Source organism: Bubalus bubalis, chromosome 5 (assembly GCF_019923935.1).
Source record: "Bubalus bubalis isolate 160015118507 breed Murrah chromosome 5, NDDB_SH_1, whole genome shotgun sequence".
Taxonomy (NCBI): domain Eukaryota; kingdom Metazoa; phylum Chordata; class Mammalia; order Artiodactyla; family Bovidae; genus Bubalus; species Bubalus bubalis.
Window position 1 is genome coordinate 80,630,658 of NC_059161.1, and position 17,655 is coordinate 80,648,312.

The window sequence follows — 17,655 nt, forward strand, 5'->3', positions numbered from 1 at the left end:
AGGGTGTGGAGAAAAGGGAACCCTCTTACACTGTTGGTGGGAATGCAAACTAGTACAGCCACCATGGAGAACAGTGTGGAGATTCCTTAAAAATTGGAAATAGAACTGCCTTATGACCCAGCAATCCCACTGCTGGGCATGCATACCGAGGAAACCAGAAATGAAAGAGACATGTGTACCCCAATGTTCATCGCAGCACTGTTTATAATAGCCAGGATATGGAAGCAATCTAGATGTCCATCAGCAGATGAATGGATAAGAAAGCTGTGGTACATATACACAATGGAGTATTACTCAGTCATTAAAAAGAATACATTTGAATCAGTTCTAATGAGGCAGATGAAACTGAAGCCTATTATACAGAGTGAAGTAAGCCAGAAGGAAAAACACCAATATAGTATACTAATGCATATATATGGAATTTAGAAAGATAGTAATGATAATCCTGTATGCGAGACAGCAAAAGAGACACAGATATATAGAACAGTCTTTTGGACTCTGTGGGAGAGGGAAAGGGTGGAATGATTTGGGGGAATGGCATTGAAACATGTATAATATCATATAAGAAATGAATTGCCAGTCCAGGTTTGATACAGGATGCTTGGGGCTGGTGCACTGGGATGACCCAGAGGGATGGTACAGGGAGGGAGGTGGGAGGGGGGTTCAGGATGGGGACCACGTGTACACCCGTGGCAGATTCATGTTGATGTATGGCAGAACCAATACAATATTGTAAAGTAATTACCCTGCAATTAAAATAAATAAATTTAAATTAAAAAAAAAAAAAGAATTTTCCACAGTTTGTTTTGATCCACACAGTCAAAGGCTTTAGCATATCAATAAAGCAGAAGTAGATGTTAAAAAAAAAAAAAAAAAGAGAATAACATAAATTGCTTCCCCAAAGGTTTGGGCATTAATAGAGAATACCTTTTAGAATCATGAGGGCATGGAGGGAGAGACTGAAGGTTGAATTTAAAATGCAAGACTTTGGAGACAAACAACAGATAAAAAAATCTGTATCTAAACAAACTTCCTTGATGCCAATGATGTCCCTAAACATAATACTGTATAGGTAACTATCTATTTAAAATTTAAAAATAAAATTTAGATTTAGTAAATATTCATATAGTTTTCTATAAAGTATGTCAGTTCACACCTCCACTATGACTTTTCAGTGTGAATCATCTGGGTTTTCCACATCTTGTGTTAGCCGCTCAGACGTGTCCAACTCTTTTTGATTCTATGGATTGTACCCCACCAGGATCCTCTCTGTTCATGGAATTCTCCAGGCAAGGATACTGGAGTGGGATGCCATTCACTTTTCCAGAGCATCTTCCTGACCCAGGGAATGAACCCAGGTCTGTTGTAGGCAGATTCTTTACCATCTCAGTCATCAGTGAAGCCCTTCCACATCTTAAAGAACACTTATTGTTGTCTGTCTTTTCAATCCTCGTCCATTGTGTAGAATATCTAATTCCCTGATGACACAAAAAGCTGGAGATAAACTTATATGAATATCCCTTTTGACGAAATGTCTCTTAATGTCAAAATTCTGTATAGGTCAGTTAATTGGGCTTGATTGATGGGACTGGGCCTTCTGTAACCCACTGGACTGGAGATGTAATTTTTCCATCCATTGGTATGTATGTATGCATTCAGTTCAGTTCAGTTGAGTTACTCAGTCCGATACTTTGTGACCCCATGAATTGCAGCACGCCAGGCCTCCCTGTCCATCACCATCTTCCGGAGTTCACTCAAACTCACTTCCATTGAGTAGGTGATGCCATCCAGCCATCTCATCCTCTGTCGTCCCCTTCTCCTCCTGCCCCCAATACCTCCCAGCATCAGGGTCTTTTCCAATGAGTCAACTCTTCGTATGAGGTGGCCAAAGTACTGGAGTTTCAGCTTTAGCATCATTCTTTCCAAAGAAATCCCAGGGCTGATCTCCTTCAGAATGGACTGGTTGGATCTCCTTGCAGTCCAAGGGACTCTCAAGAGTCTTCTCCAACACCACAGTTCAAAAGCATCAATTCTTCAGCGCTCAGCCTTCTTCACAGTCCAACTCTCACATCCATACATGACCACAGGAAAAACCATAGCCTTGACTAGACAGACCTTTGTTGGCAAAGTAATGTCTCTGCTTTTCAATATGCTATCTAGGTTGGTCGTAACTTTCCTTCCAAGGAGTAAGCGTCTTTTAATTTCATGGCTGCAGTCACCATCTCTAGTGATTTTGGAGCCCAGAAAAATAAAGTCTGACACTGTTTCCACTGTTTCCCCATCTATTTCCCATGAAGTGGTGGTACCGGATGCCATGATCTTCATTTTCTGACTGTTGAGCTTTAAGCCAACTTTTTCACTCTCCACTTTCACTTTCATCAAGAGGCTTTTTAGTTCCTCTTCACTTTCTGCCATAAGGGTGGTGTCATCTGCATATCTGAGGTTATTGATATTTCTCCCGGCAATCTTGATTCCAGCTTGTGTTTCTTCCAGCCCAGCGTTTCTCATGATGTACTCTGCATATAAGTTAAATAAGCAGGGTGACAATATACAGCCTTGACGAACTCCTTTTCCTATTTGGAGCCAGTCTGTTGTTCCATGTCCAGTTCTAACTGTTGCTTCCTGACCTGCATACAGATTTCTCAAAAGGCAGGTCAGGTGGTCTGGTATTCCCATCTCTCTCAGAATTTTCCACAGTTTATTGTGATCCACACCGTCAAAGGCTTTGGCATAGTCAACAAAGCAGAAATAGATGTTTTTCTGGAACTCTCTTGCTTTTTCTATGATCCAGCGGATGTTAACAATTTGATCTCTGGTTCCTCTGCCTCTTCTAAAACCAGCTTGAACATCAGGAAGTTCACGGTTCACATATTGCTGAAGCCTGGCTTGGAGAATTTTGAGCATTACTTTACTAGCGTGTGAGATGAGTGCAATTGTGCAGTAGTTTGAGCTTTCTTTGGCATTGCCTTTCTTTGGGATTGGAATGAAAACTGACCTTTTCCAGTCCTGTGGCCACTGCTGAGTCTTCCAAATTTGCTGGCATATTGATTTCAGCACTTTCACAGCATCATCTTTCAGGATTTGGAATAGCTCAACTGGAATTCCATCAACTCCACTAGCTTTGTTCATAGTGATGCTTTCTAAGGCCCAGTTGACTTCACATTCCAGGATGTCTGGCTCTAGGTCAGTGATCACACCATCGTGATTATCTGGGTCATGAAGATCTTTTTTGTACAGTTCTTCTGTGTATTCTTGCCATCTTTTCTTAATATCTTCTGCTTCTGTTAGGTCCATACCATTTCTGTCCTTTATCGAGCTCATCTTTGCATGAAATGTTCCTTTGGTATCTCTGATTTTCTTGAAGAGATCCCTAGTCTTTCCCATTCTGTTGTTTTCCTCTATTTCTTTGCATTGATCGCTGAAGAAGGCTTTCTTATCTCCTCTTGCTATTCTTTGGAACTCTGCATTCAGATGCTTATATCTTTCCTTTTCTCCTTTGCTTTTCACTTCTCTTCTTTTCACAGCTTTTTGTAAGGCCTCCCCAGATAACCATTTTGCTTTTTTGCATTTCTTTTCTGTGGGAATGGTCTTGATCCCTGTCTCCTGTACAATGTCACGAACCTCATTCCATAGTTCATCAGGCACTCTATATTCTTTGCAGCCAAAGATGGAGAAGCTCTATACAGCCAGCAAAAACAAGACCAGGAGCTGACTGTGGCTCAGACCATGAACTCCTTATTGCCAAATTCAGACTTAAATTGAAGAAAGTAGGGAAAACCACTAGACCCCTAAGACAAGTGACTCCCAAATCAAGGATGACTGGCCTCAGAGATACTCAAGAGAAATATGGATCAAATTAAAGAATGAAAGTATTAAAATTTTTAGAGAATGGGATGGGGACACAGTTCATGCATGATTGTCTCTGAGATTCTGGGACTGCGAACATATGAATATTTGTATTATCTGTTTTATATAACTGAAATTGTGTTAAATATATCATGTTAAGAAGAGTAGACCTGGGCAGAAGGATCCACACAGTAAACCACACTGCCTTTCTTGCCTCTCTGTCACCTGTGCTATCAGCATCTCTACAACTGGGTCCCAGACATTCTTCATCATCTCCCCTATGTAGCAGCAGCTTTCAGAGGCGAGAATATCAGCCCTGGAATATGACTGCCTCTCCACTCTAACATTTCATACATAGGCACCCTTCCACCCTCTTACCCAAAAGCTATCACCTTTCTGCTCCAGTGAGTCTTCACAAACTGTCTATCTCTCATATACTAAAGTTGAACAGACCTGAGAGTTTAATGGGGAAAAAGAATTCTCGTTATGTTCAGAAACTTGCCATAGCTCTTTCTGCTCCACACTCATGGAAGATGAAGAAATTGCAAAGCAATATATTCATTATCTATATCACTCATCAACTATATTTCTCTATTACAGGATATAATAACATCCGTACATCATTGAAACAAAACAAAGCAGAGATCTTGTCAGAAGACTAGGGTTATCTGGAGCAACTAATTGTAAGAATCTTGCCTTCAATCTGAGGGCATAAATTCCTTAATATTAGATTGAAGTAGCAAAAATGGTCATAAATGCTATACAAATTTATGTGGAAATAGACTGATTTAGGTTAGATGAATTTGTGCTGCAAACACTACAGTGGTGTACGAATTTATCATTATTATTATCATTTTATCAGTTATATCAAGTTGGAAATATTTCCCAAAGGGTCAATTTAACTTCAAGGCATTTTAGCATTATTTATTTCTTCTTATTACTGAAATATAGAAACAAATGGCAATTTAGCAATTAAGACAGTAAGATGATATTAACCCTCCACTTCCATTTCCTTTTTCATAACTAGGAATTTTCAAGTGTGAGGGATGACTGCTGAAAACTGCACTGTGTTTGCTGAGTTCATATTCTTAGGACTTTCCGGTAGACAAGATGTGCAGCAGGGGCTTTTCGTGCTCTTCCTGCTGGTTCACATCATAACTGTGGTTGCCAATGTCGGGATGGTCCTGCTGATCAAGAGGGACCCCAGACTGCACACACCCATGTATTACTTCCTGAGCAATCTGTCCTTTTGCAACATTTGCTATTCTTCTACTATCTCTCCCAAGATGCTGGCTGATTTCTTATCTGAGCAAAAAAAGGATTCCATATGATGTATGTGCCATCCAGATGTACTTTTGTGGAGCCTTTGGAGATGTGGAATGTCTCATGTTGGCTGTCATGGCTTATGACTGTTATGGGCCATTTGCAATCCACTTCTTTATACAATTGCCATGTCCAGGGGAATCTGTACCCAGCTTGTGGTTATTGCCTACATCATAGGCTTGGTTGATTCAGCAATCCATACCTGTTGTACATTTCAGTTGTCATTCTGCAATTCCAATATCATAATCACTTTTTCTGTGACATCCTACCCTTATTAGCCCTCTCCTCCTCAGATACATCCATCAATGAGATTGTGATGTTCACTTTTATTGGCTGTGTTGTGGGGACCAGCATTATCACTGTCCTCCTCTCCTACAGCTACATCATAACAACCATCCTTAGGATGAACTCAGCTGAGGGGAGATGCAAAGCTTTCTCTACATGTGCTTCCCACTGAACCGCTGTGGCTATATTTCATGGCACACTCCTGTTCATGTATTTCAGACCCAGCTCCGGTTACTCCATGGGCACAGACAAAACGGCCTCTGTCTTTTACACAGATGTCATCCCCATGTTAAACCCACTGATTTATAGCTTAAGGAATAAGGATGTAAAAGGTGCCCTAAAAAAAGCAACCAGCACTAAATTATGTTCTGGGTGATACAGTACTTTCATCCTAAAGTATTTAAAGATTCTAAGAGAAGCAGTGCAGGAACTTTGACATAGATTCTTGTAGTCTTACTAGTACAGTTTCTGAATATTTTCCACTACTTACACTTTCACCTAAGTCAGTTTAGGGAATAGTCATTACACTGAACTCTCCAAACTAAGGAAGAGTAGTAATAGGATCACTCTTCTGTTTTGCAAAGAGGGTTTTTTACATGTCTTTTTTCTTTTCTTGGAGAAGTCTCAGTGAGATGTCATGCACAGAGCAACCCCTGACCCATGTTAATTTGACTTACCTTCCTAAAGGCTCCTATTTATTTATTTTTAATAATAGGCTTAATAAACTTGCTGAGTCAGATGGGAGTGTTAGTGGGTCAAATTAGGTTTGTTTATATCCTTTTTATGTATTTGTTTCACCCTAACAAGCTCCATCATAACATTTAGAAGCAAATAATTTTTAAGTAAGACTGAATGAGAAATTTATCTCTCTAGACTAAATATTCCATAAAAGTTTGGTCCTTCCTGTCTAGTTCACTGTTGTCTACCATGTACAATGCTTAGCCTCAGGATGCAATTCAAAACTATTTATTGAATAGATGAATGAATTAGCCTGAAAAACTAATTAAAAAATTGAACCTTTGTAAATTTATAAAAAAAAAAAAATCATTTCCTTAATTTCATTCTAGTCTGTTCACTTTAGGTGAAATCCATCTGCACTGCTATCTTTCGCCTTAAGCAAAAATGAGAATCTGGGACAAGAATTATTTGATGTAAAAATCTGCTGAGTTTCTCTTCATTCTGCCTCAGTTATTATCATCAAACATCCCCTGATTTTCCAGAAACCACTGGAGAGGACTTTGTTAATGAAAACTATTGCCTGCCACATCAGTAAACAAAGGTGTTTGTAGTCATGAAGCTGTCATAATACAGCTGCCTGGTCAGTGAGCCCTGAGGGAACTCAGGATGAGAAAGCACAGAATAGGTTTTCTTAAGGTAGGCTGGCCCCAGATAGCTAAGTTCAATTCAGTCACTTAGTCATGTCCAACTCTTTGCAACCTCATGGACTGCAGGACACCAGGCCTCCCTGTCCATCACCAACTCCTGGAGATTACTCAAGCTCATGTCCCTTGAGTTGGTGATGCCATTCCAATCATCTCATCCTCTGTCAACCCCTTCTCATCCTGCCTTGAATCTTTCTCAGCATCAGGGTCTTTTCCTATGAGTCAGTTCTTTCCATCAGGTGGCCAAAGTATTGGAGCTTCAGCTTCAGCATCAGTCCTTCCAATGGATATTCAGGCTTGATTTCCTTTAGGATGGACTGGTTGGATCTCCTTGTTGTCCAAGGGACTCTCAAGGTAGCTAAGGTGCATATCAAAGGAACAGTGTCAGAGAGCCCAAACTGTTGCATCTTCCCATACACAGAAAAAGTGCTAAATTCTTTACTTTATCTGGTTTTCTTTTGTTAACGATAATCTTTTGGTGTTCTGATTATCTGATCTTTTGTTGCAAAATCTTCTATCTCTCCTGGCTCCCCCTTGCCTCTTCAGAATTTGCTTCTGCAGAACAGTTTCTTAGCACTATCCGAGATGCTGTGTCCCAGGCTTGAAGTCCTCAGAATGTCTGCCAAATAAAATATAACTCTCAACTTTTAGTTTGTGCATTTTTTTTTCCCAGTGGACAATTTCATCTCCCCAGTGGGTTCATAGCATTACACTAGTTAAAATTGAAAAAAAAAAAAAGAAAAAAGAAACTGAATGCCCTGTTGATATAATTTAAGTTGTAAAAGAAGAGCTATTAATAAAAATATATTTCCCTTGGCGGGGGGTGGGCTGGGGAGAAAGAAGCAGTAGTTATGTTAGCATGTCATGTGTAATAATTTATGCCGTCTCTCTACATAACTATGAAATAAATTGGAATAATATTCTAAAAAAAAATTTAAAGTTCTATTCTCCTGGTATCCAATTAGCAATTAATCCAGCTGTAAAAATGAAACACAATTTCAGGTTCTTGGAAATCTATTTTTTTTATTAAAATATAGTTGATTGACAAAGTTGTATTAGTTACAGGTGTACAGAAAAGTGATTCATATCACTTTTTTTGCATATGTTTGTTGTTATTTAATCACTAAGTCACATGTGACTCTTTTATTACCCCATGGACCATAGCCATGCTTCTTTGTGCATGGGATTTGCCAGGCAAGTATACTGGAGTGGGCTGCCATTTCCTTCTTCAGGGGATCTTTCTGACCCAGGGATTAAACCAGTGTCTCCTACTAAACCCATATTTATATATATATTTATATATACTGGTGACCAAGAAGGTAAAGAATCTGCCTGCCAATGAAGGAGAAAACAATTAATTTAGCACACACTTGCATTCCCAACACCATTTTCTGCTGTTTAAGACAAAGCATTTGGTTCTTATCACCCTCAGGCTGTCATTTCCTTCTTCCCCATTGGAAGCCCGCATTTGCCAAGGCCTATGTCACCACTGATCTGCATAGACAGAACCCTCTCTGTCGTGTAGTTTCCACTGCCATGGGTGAGCTGAGGGCTGGCTTTATAGACAGTGCACCATCCACTGTGCGAGGCTCCCCTCTGCCCCATCTGGAGTAAAGGGGGCACAGTGACTGCTCCTCCGACTTGTCTGTAAAGCAAACACAGAAAGGTTCTTCTCTATTTCTTTACGTGGCTTCACATTAATAATCTGGCCACTCTCTTACCTGCAAATTGTAGGAATTCGTGTGAATTTCTCATTCGTTTATAATTTTTTTTGTGCTTCATTTTACTGTGTGTGTGTGCTCACTCAGTTGTGTCCGATTCTTCGTGATCCCACAGACTGTAACCGACAAGGCTCCTCTGTCCATTGGATTATCCAAGCAAGGATCCTGGAGTGGGTTGCCATTTCCTCCTCCAGAGGATCTTCCCAACCCAAAGATCGAACCCCTGTCTCCTGTGGCTCCTGTATTGGCAAGCGGACTCTTTATCACTGAGCTACCAAGGAAGCCCATACACACACACACACACACACACACACACACACAGGCAACATTGCTCTAAATCTCATTTCAATACTTCGATCATGCCATGAAATTTTCAATCTCCAATCAATTTCTTATTATTTTTCCTGTTTTGTCTCTTGTTCAGTATTCTGTTTGACAAATTCTTCATATGGAGTTCCATTTATCCTCCCTTTCTCTGTTTTGTATCCAGAACACCAGCTGGCACACATACATAGAATAAATGTTTGTATTGAGTTAAGATTATCAGGTCAGTTCTGACCTTGGATGGCCAAAATTCCACTTGAACGTGATGCACAGACAACACATATTGGAGTCAATTTCATTCATCATTGACTTTCTCATGTGGTGAAATTAAATGTCTGCTGTCATATCCATAAACAAAAAATGTAACAACCATCCATGATTTCTGGCCTCCAAATGTGAATGAGGGCTCCCAAAACTGAGCGCCAGCAGATGCTGCCACCCGCACAGGTGTTTGCTGAGAGCTCAGGGAATGCAAGCAGCAGCCATCTGCCACATCGGCCACGCCTTAAGGTGAGCGAGGAATTAAGGATGCAAACAATCAGGAGACAGAATTTGGCCCCAGACAGCAAGCTCCGGGAGCTGGTGATGGGCAGGGAAGCCTGGCATGCTGCAGTCCATGGGGTCTGGACAGGACTGAGGGACTGAACTGAACTGAGCTGAAGTGCATATGAAAGGAATGAATTCAGTGAGCCCAGAGGCTTGCATCTTTCCATATGTAGAAGAAAAATTAACTCCTTAACTTGATATCTGATTTTCTCTACCTCACAATAATCTCTGATGTTCCGATTCTCTGTCCCCTTTGTTGCAAACTTGTGTACAGCCTGACTCCCCCTCCTGCCTCCTTGAGTGGTTTTCCTGTGGCTACTGATGCTGCCTCCTGGCCTCAGAGGCCCTAACATTCCCAACAAGTGAAATGTCTACTTTCAGGTTGTGACTATATTATTTTTTAGTTGACAATGTTTACTTAAAGGCCTTCTAATTCTCAATTCGTGAATGGATATATTTGGCTTCATTTCAGTTCACCACTGTCCTGTCACATAAAACTTCTATTAATTGATAAATTGCTTTGAACAAGTCAAATCAGATAGCAACTATCATCCTCCAATTTTATGTATAATAATCTACCATTTTGAAAGTCATAATATATTTTTGCTCGAGATGTTCTTAAGATATAGAAAAACACATTACATCATTTCCTTTGTGTGTACTCGACTCCTCTGTAGAACTCTAATTGCTCAGGTAAGTTTTCCCATTGGGATTTGGATATCAGAGTGTGTGATCCTATTTTACACATAGAAACTGATGTTTTGAGGATAAACATACTTAGGGTAATACATGTTTTAAATTCTGAAAATGTATCTAACAAAAACAACAGCAGAAACAAAAACCTAATGTTTGACACATGATAGTGTTAAAGAATCTGCCTGCCAATGCAGGAGACATGGGTTTGATTTCTGCATCAGGAAGATCCCCTGGAGAAGGAAATGGCAACCCACTCCAGGATTCTTGCCTGGGAAACTTCAAGGACAGAGAAGCCTGGTGGGCTACAGTCCACGGGGTCACAAAAGAGCAGGACAAGACTTTGCAACTAAACAACAACAGCAAACCTTAAAACAAACCTCACCATTACTGGACTCTGACTAGGAATCAGAATTAACACTGTGCTTATTATATATTATTTATTTTTAAGAATGGACAGAGCTATATATCAATTACAGCTGAACTGATTTTTATATTATCTGTCCTATCTTATGGTAATGCATTGATCCCAACAACTGTCAAGACACAAGTAAAAGGATTCAGGCAGATAAGAGGGCTGACTTTAAGGGAGAAGGAAAAAAATGTTTTAAAAAATAATGATATTACTCAGCCATTAAAAATAATGGAATAATGCCATTTGCAGCAGCATGGATGGACCTAGAGAGTGTCATACTGAGTGAAGTAATTCAGACAGAGAAGGAGAAATATCATATGACATCTTTTATATGCAGAACCTAAGAAGAGTTGATACAATGAACTTATAAAAACAGAAAGAGACTTACAGACTCAGAGAATGACCTTATGGTTACCAGTGGAAAAGAGTAGGGGGAGGAGAATGGGACCTGGGGGTGAGCATGCACACACTGCTGTAGTAAAAATGGACAATCAGCAAGGACCTACTGTATAGCACAGGGAGCTCTGTGCAATGTTATGTGGCTGCCTGGATGGATGCAAGTTTGAGGGGGAATGGACACATGCATGTGTATGGCTGAGTCCTTCTCTGTTCACCTAAAACTACCACAACATTGTTTGTTAATCAGATATACTTCAATACAAAATAAAAAAGCTTAAAGAAATTAAAATAAAAGGAAAAAAGAAAAAGTGACCAAGGACTTCCCTGGCAGGTGAGCACATTGAGTTTTGGGGAAATAACTATATTATTTACAGTAATCTTCTAAGCTCCACCATTTCTAACATTTCCATTTCTTGGGAGGTAGTGTTTATTGAAGAATGTCCAGTGTACAGAATGTCCAAACTCTGGACCTGTTGTTTGATTGGAAAGCTATGCAGTCCTGGACTATTCACTGGGCTGAAATCATCAGTTCCTTCTAAATAAAACTGAGAGTTGATCAGCACTGTTTAAAGAGCTGTGAGAATTAAATTAGATGAGAAAGTTTACTTTGAAAATTATAAGATGAAAATGTATTAATGTCAGATACACACATTTACCCAGAATTTGCCTAATCTACCTAGAAACAATGCAGATGCAGAAACGAACAGATGCAGAAAAATAGGTGTTGAACAATGAAGAATCTACAATTATTATTGTGTTTGTAGTTCATTTTCTATACCCCAAAAATAGCTTCACAGATAGTTGTGCTTATTAACTCTAAATGTATACACAGTTTTAATAAGACATTTAGTTTTGTTAAGAACTTGGAACAAAAGATAGGACAGGAGGTTAAGATTTTAGTAATGTGCTTAGATTATGTTCTGAGACAGAGAATATGAGATGACAATGAAAATGTTTTCAAATCTGAAGTTATTTAAATACTGAGTTTGTAAGAGCCATGAATAATGTAAATTGTTAAAGAAAAAAATATATGTGTATATAACATATATGCACACATATTTAACTTATCTTTAACTTTTATAGGCAGGAACAGTGAGGTACAGGAAGGCCTGGCATGCTGCAGTCCCTGGAGTCCTAAAGAATCAAACACTTATTTAACGACCGAGCAACAATAACAATGCATATAGCATTACAGGCATCAAAGGTTTTCTTACTTTGTTCAATACGTAATATGTTATGAAATGTACTGCCGGGGTCCAGCCCCGGTGGATCCAGGGAAATCCAGGGAAGTGGGGATGGCGTCAGCGAGGATCAGGAAACAACTGCTTAATTAAACGGTAATTAAGGATATAAAGAGTAATAGAATAAGGATAGCTCAGTGAGGAAATTCGGTGAAGAAAAGAGGCCGAAATAAGGATAGCTCAGTGAGGAAATTCAGCGGAGAAAAGATGCTGAATAATTCAGCCAGAAGGTGAGAGAAAGAACGACATGGGGAGACCAAGATTCGGTGAACAAGGCCCACACTTTATTTTCCAAAGTAGTTTTTATACCTTAAGTTATGCATAGAGGATAATGGGGGAAGGGGTAGAGTCATGCAGTAAGCCAGGCTTTCTTCCTGCAAACTTATCATATGCAAAAGTTTAGGTGATTTGCATCATCTTCTGGCCAGGAGGCCTGTTAACATTTTAAGACCCTTTCTTCAGAAAACTTATTTTTCTCTAAAGGTGATTAGCCAAGCGCCACCCTCCAAAAGCATTAGATAAAGTTGCATTCCTACAGAGCAAAGGTGTGATGAGCTATAACAAGAAAAAGAATTAACTCAAGGGTCCCAGGTTGCAAACATTAAAGCTACTACTTACACAAATTATACAGCAGGTAAGGGATATGGAGACTTAGCAGCAAACATTGGCCCAACAAGTGAAAAACCCTTCACCAATACAATTTCTAATCAATCTTTTAACTGCTCAAAGGAATCTGTATTTAGACAGTTTGGAACATCTCCTGCCTCTCACAGTGGGGAGGCTCTGAGCAATCACATGTGGCCGGAAAAACCTATTCAGGCAGGCTAGAGGACTTCCAAAGGAGTTTGTAGGTTGAAACACTGTCACACCCAGGAATTATTAACTGGAGCTGTAAGTTACCTCTTTTTTCAGAGAGAGGTAGTGGGGGACAGCACCCTGTAAAGTCAGAGGTGTAGGTGAAAGCACAAAGCAGAAAGTAGGCAGACTCTGTTTTTGCGGGTAGATGCTCGAGAATTTCCAGGGGGACTCCTGAGGCTCGATCCCACCTTTGCGTATGCCGAGCCTCTTTCCTCTTGACCTTTGCCACAGGCGGAGTGCCTCACGCTGACTCCCGGCAGTGATAGAATTCCAGTTGAGCTATTCCAGATCCTGAAAGATGATGCTGTGCAAAGTGCTGCACTCAATATGCAATATGCCGGCTCCCGGCAGTACACAACATAATTCAAAGAACCACAATATCGTAAATCAGGAATTCATAAATAGACTGACAAATAGAATGTAAAGCTGGATTTTTGCCAACAGTGGGGAGAGAAATCAATTATCTCTATCCTGGGCAAAATGTGCCTGTCTATAGACAAGTGTCACTTGCATTGCTATGGGTTATCTACAATTTACAGAGCTGTGGACTAAAGCAATGACAAGAGATAACATAGAGAGGTGGGTAGGTGAGCATTTATAACATCTTTTATCATTTTAATCAAAGGGGCCACCCAATATTCCTGAATATTATTGTATTGCCTAGATGAATTTAATAAATATGCAAGCATTTGGATTTCTCTAGTTGTATTTCATAGCTTGGATTTCAGATAACATAAAGTAGATATATGGAATTCTGCAGAATTACTACTGTGTTGCCAGCTTTAGAACAGTGAATGAACAAGATGGTGAAGATATTGAGCCTAGAAGGAAATTTAATACGATTTGATGCTGCTGCTAAGTTGCTTCAGTCGTGTCCTACTCTGTGCGACCCCATAGACGGCAGCCCACCAGGTTCCCCAGTCCCTGGGATTCTCCAGGCAAGGACACTGGAGTGGGTTGCCATTTCCTTTTCCAATGCATGAAAGTGAAAAGTGAAAGTGAAGTCGCTCAGTCGTGTCCGACTCTTAGCAACCCCATGGACTACAGGCTACCAGGCTCCTCTATCCATGGGATTTTCAAGGCAAAAGTACTCGAGTGGGGTGCCATTGCCGAAGGCACTGTCCTCTTCAGTTTATAGGTGATGAAGCTGAAATTCTGTGATTACTTGGCCTGCTGAAGACTTTATAACTGCTAAGTGGCAGAGTTAGGATTTAGTTACTTATATAACTAATTCTGAATCTTACCTCCTTCTATTTCATCAGTGTATTTCAAGAAACTTTAACTGGTTTCTTTAGTCCTCAGAGGCAAATTCTCAGCTCAAGGTGAGAAATAAAGAACTTCTCCTCTACATGTATAAGGCTTCAACTGAAATAGAAATGTATCTATTTGTTGTGTAAACAAAAATACCACAAAGGAAAAGAGAGGCTAGTTACTCAGTCTGCTATGTATCAATGTAACTAACCTCAATCACTTGAAGTTGGTGACAGATGAAAGAGTTGATGAAAGTAAGAAATTCAGAGTTCACTCGGTGGTTTGATGGTGTCTCATTTAATAAGGGGGAAAATATATATATAGCTTTAAGAAATAGAAGTATAAACAATCAATTCAATTAAATAAACTATCTCAGGCAATTCCCTGGCCATCCAGTGGTTAGGACTTTGTGCTTTCAATATAAAGTAGATGGGTTCCATTGCTCATAGGGAACTAAAGTCCTGCAAGCTACATGTCTCTGCCAAACATTAAAAAAAAAAAAAAAAGCAATTAACTAATTAAAAAAAATGTATTTCAGTTGAAAAGCTATGCTTATACTAAACTTACTTTATTTATGCCCAAGTGTAATGGCGGTGCCAAGTGGATTTAGAATTACTATTCTAACTACTTTAATTATTTTCCTTTGTAGCTTCTCTTAAGATTATTATCAACATCCCCATTGGTACCCTGCTGACATTCCAACCTCCAGGAACCCTGCAGAGAATGCAGGTGGAGAACAGCGCTGTGAAGACACAGTTCTTTCTCTTGGGATTCAGTGACCACCCAGAACTGCAGAGTGCTCTTTTTGCTGTGTTTGTGTCCGTCTACTCTGTTACCCTGATGGGCAACCTTGGGATGATTTTATTAATCACAATCAGTCTTCACTTGCACACCCCTATGTACTTTTTTCTCCACATTTTGTCTTTCATAGATGCTTGCTACTTTTCAGTCATTGCCCCCAAATTACTTGTGGACTTAATTTCTGATAAGAAGACCATTTCTTACAATGGCTGTGCTGCACAGTTATATTTCTTCTGCTGTTTGGTGGGCACAGAGCCTTTTCTCTTGACGGTCGTGGCTTATGACCAGTACATAGCTATCTGCAACCCCCTGCTTTACACTATTATGTCCAAGAGGATTTGCTGCCAGCTTGCAATTGGAGCGTTTTTAGGGGGCACCATGAGCTCAGTGATTCACACCACTAATACCTTTCACCTGTCTTTCTGCTCCAGTGAAATTAACCATTACTTTTGTGACATCACCCCTCTCTTCTCTCTGTCCTGCACTGACACCTACATCCATGACATTGTACTGGTGGTCTTTGCTAGTTTAGTGGAAGCCCTATGCCTTCTAACAGTTCTCTTCTCTTATATCCTCATCATAGCACCCATTCTTAAAACAGAATCTGCTGACAGAAGAAGAAAAGGATTCTCCACTTGTGCATCCCATCTGATTGTGGTCTCTATCAACGATGGTACCCTGATCTTCATTTATTTGCATCCCAGTGCTTGCCATTCACTGGATATGGATAATGTGACCTCTGTGTTCTATGCATTCATTTTTTTTAAATTTTATTTTATTTTTAAACTTTACATAATTGTATTAGTTTTGCCAAATATCAAAATGAATCCGCCACAGGTATACATGTGTTCCCCATCCTGAACCCTCCTCCCTCCTCCCTCCCCATACCATTCATTATACCTATGCTGAACCGCTTGATTTACAGTCTGAGGAACAAAGATGTGAAAAACGCTTTTAGGAAAATGATTAGCAGGAAATTTCTTTCTTAAGAAAGGATGAAACTGAGGCTGACAACTTTTCTACCCTGTTTCTTGACCTTTAGTTTTAACTAATGGAAAAGTCAGTTTAGTATGGGTGTTCCCTAATTCTACATGCAATGAAGCCTCAACTACAAAATTGGGCCAGAAGCTAATGTTAGAGCCAGGCCCTGTTACATATGTCTAATTCTTTATCATTTTAAGGTTTTTTTTTTTTTTCCACACTCATTCATGGTTGGTGGAAGTTTAAATTAGTCTTCTTTATGGAAGATAATTTGCTATTATTTGAATGAAACATATAACTCACCTGGAATTTGAAAATTAAATATGCAAGTATCATTTAAACCAGTAATTCTAGCAATTGAACCTGCAAAAGTTTACCACTTTCAAAGTATTCATTGCATCAGAGCTTATAATCAGTTCAGTTCAGTTCATTTGTTTAGTTGTGTACTACTCTTTGCAACCCCATGGACCATAGCATGCCCGGCTTCCCTGTCCATCATCAACTCCCGGAGCTTACTCAAACTCATGTCCATCGAGTCGGTGACGCCACCCAACCATCTCATCCTCTGTCGTCCCCTTCTCCTCCCACCTACAATCTTTCCCAGCATCAGGGGCAAACTATTGAAAATAATCTAAATATCTACCAAAAGGAAATAGGCTAAATGAAATAAATTTGAACTTTCATATTTTTTTCTCAGGAGTAGATTTACTCTTCATGTAATATTCTATATTTCATATTCTTACTCTTTGTCTCTCATTTTGTTATTATTATTTTTCTCAATATTGGTTAAGCTTTTGATATATATTGCAGCACTCTTTTGTGAAAATTTATAAATGAAATTCACTGAGATTCTTTTTTAATTAATTTGATTTCCATGGCAGTATGTGTAGATGGTAGAGGCTTCTCTGAGGCTCAGTGATAAAGAACCCGCTTGCCAAATGCAGGAGACACAGGTTTGATCTCCGGGTCAGAAAGATCCCTTGGAGGAGGAAATGGCAACCTATTCCAGTATTCTTACCTGTGAAATTGCATGGACAGAGGAGCATGGCTACAGCCTATGAGGCCACAGAAGAGTCAGAGAAGACTTAGGGACTAAATAACAGCAACCACATGCAGATTGAAGCTTAACTGTACTCACACTAAAAAGGCTTTCTCAAAAAAAAAAAAAAAAAAAAAAAGACAGAAAGAAAAGAAAAGAAAAGAAAGAAGAAGCCTCCCTCAAATATTAAATCCTACATGAGTTTTTTTTCCTGCCATCCATTTCAATTATGATGTAACTCATATTCTAAACCTCACTAAATTTTATAATAATGTCATTTGTGTCTGTAGTTATACCCCTGTATTAAATTTCACTTCAGTTCAGTCACTCAGTCCTGTCTGACTCTTTGCAACCCCATGGACTGCAGCACGCCAGGCCTCCCTGTCCATCACCAACTCCCGGAGCTTGCTCAAACTCATGACCATTGCATAGGTGATGCCATCCAACCATCTCATCCTCTGTCATCCCCATCTCTTCCTGCCTTTAATCTTTCCCAGCATCAGGGTCTTTTCCAATGAGTCAGTTCTTCAAGTCAGGTGTCCAAAGTATT

General features: G+C 39.6%; 1 protein-coding gene and 1 pseudogene across 1 annotated transcript; both read left to right on the plus strand.

Moving 5' to 3' along the window:
- The first annotated feature begins 4,892 nt into the window (after window positions 1-4,892).
- Window positions 4,893-5,830, plus strand: LOC112582787 (annotated as a pseudogene).
- Window positions 5,831-14,832: 9,002 nt separating this feature from the next.
- On the plus strand, window positions 14,833-16,517 carry LOC123333582 (olfactory receptor 5I1-like). The gene is made up of 2 exons (XM_044942532.2): window positions 14,833-15,836; window positions 15,974-16,517. The coding sequence occupies exons 1-2, from the start codon at window positions 15,008-15,010 to the stop codon at window positions 16,072-16,074; spliced, it is 930 nt and encodes a 309-aa protein (XP_044798467.2). The 5' UTR covers window positions 14,833-15,007; the 3' UTR covers window positions 16,075-16,517.
- The last annotated feature ends 1,138 nt before the right edge of the window (window positions 16,518-17,655 follow it).

What these genes read in the sequence shown, in the direction of transcription:
- LOC123333582 (XM_044942532.2), top strand. Translation starts at nt 15,008, where the DNA reads ATGCAGGTGGAGAACAGCGCTGTGAAGACACAGTTCTTTCTCTTGGGA. An exon ending in TGTGACCTCTGTGTTCTATG is followed by an intron (nt 15,837 to 15,973) that starts CATTCATTTTTT and finishes CCCTCCCCATAC; the next exon opens with CATTCATTATACCTATGCTG.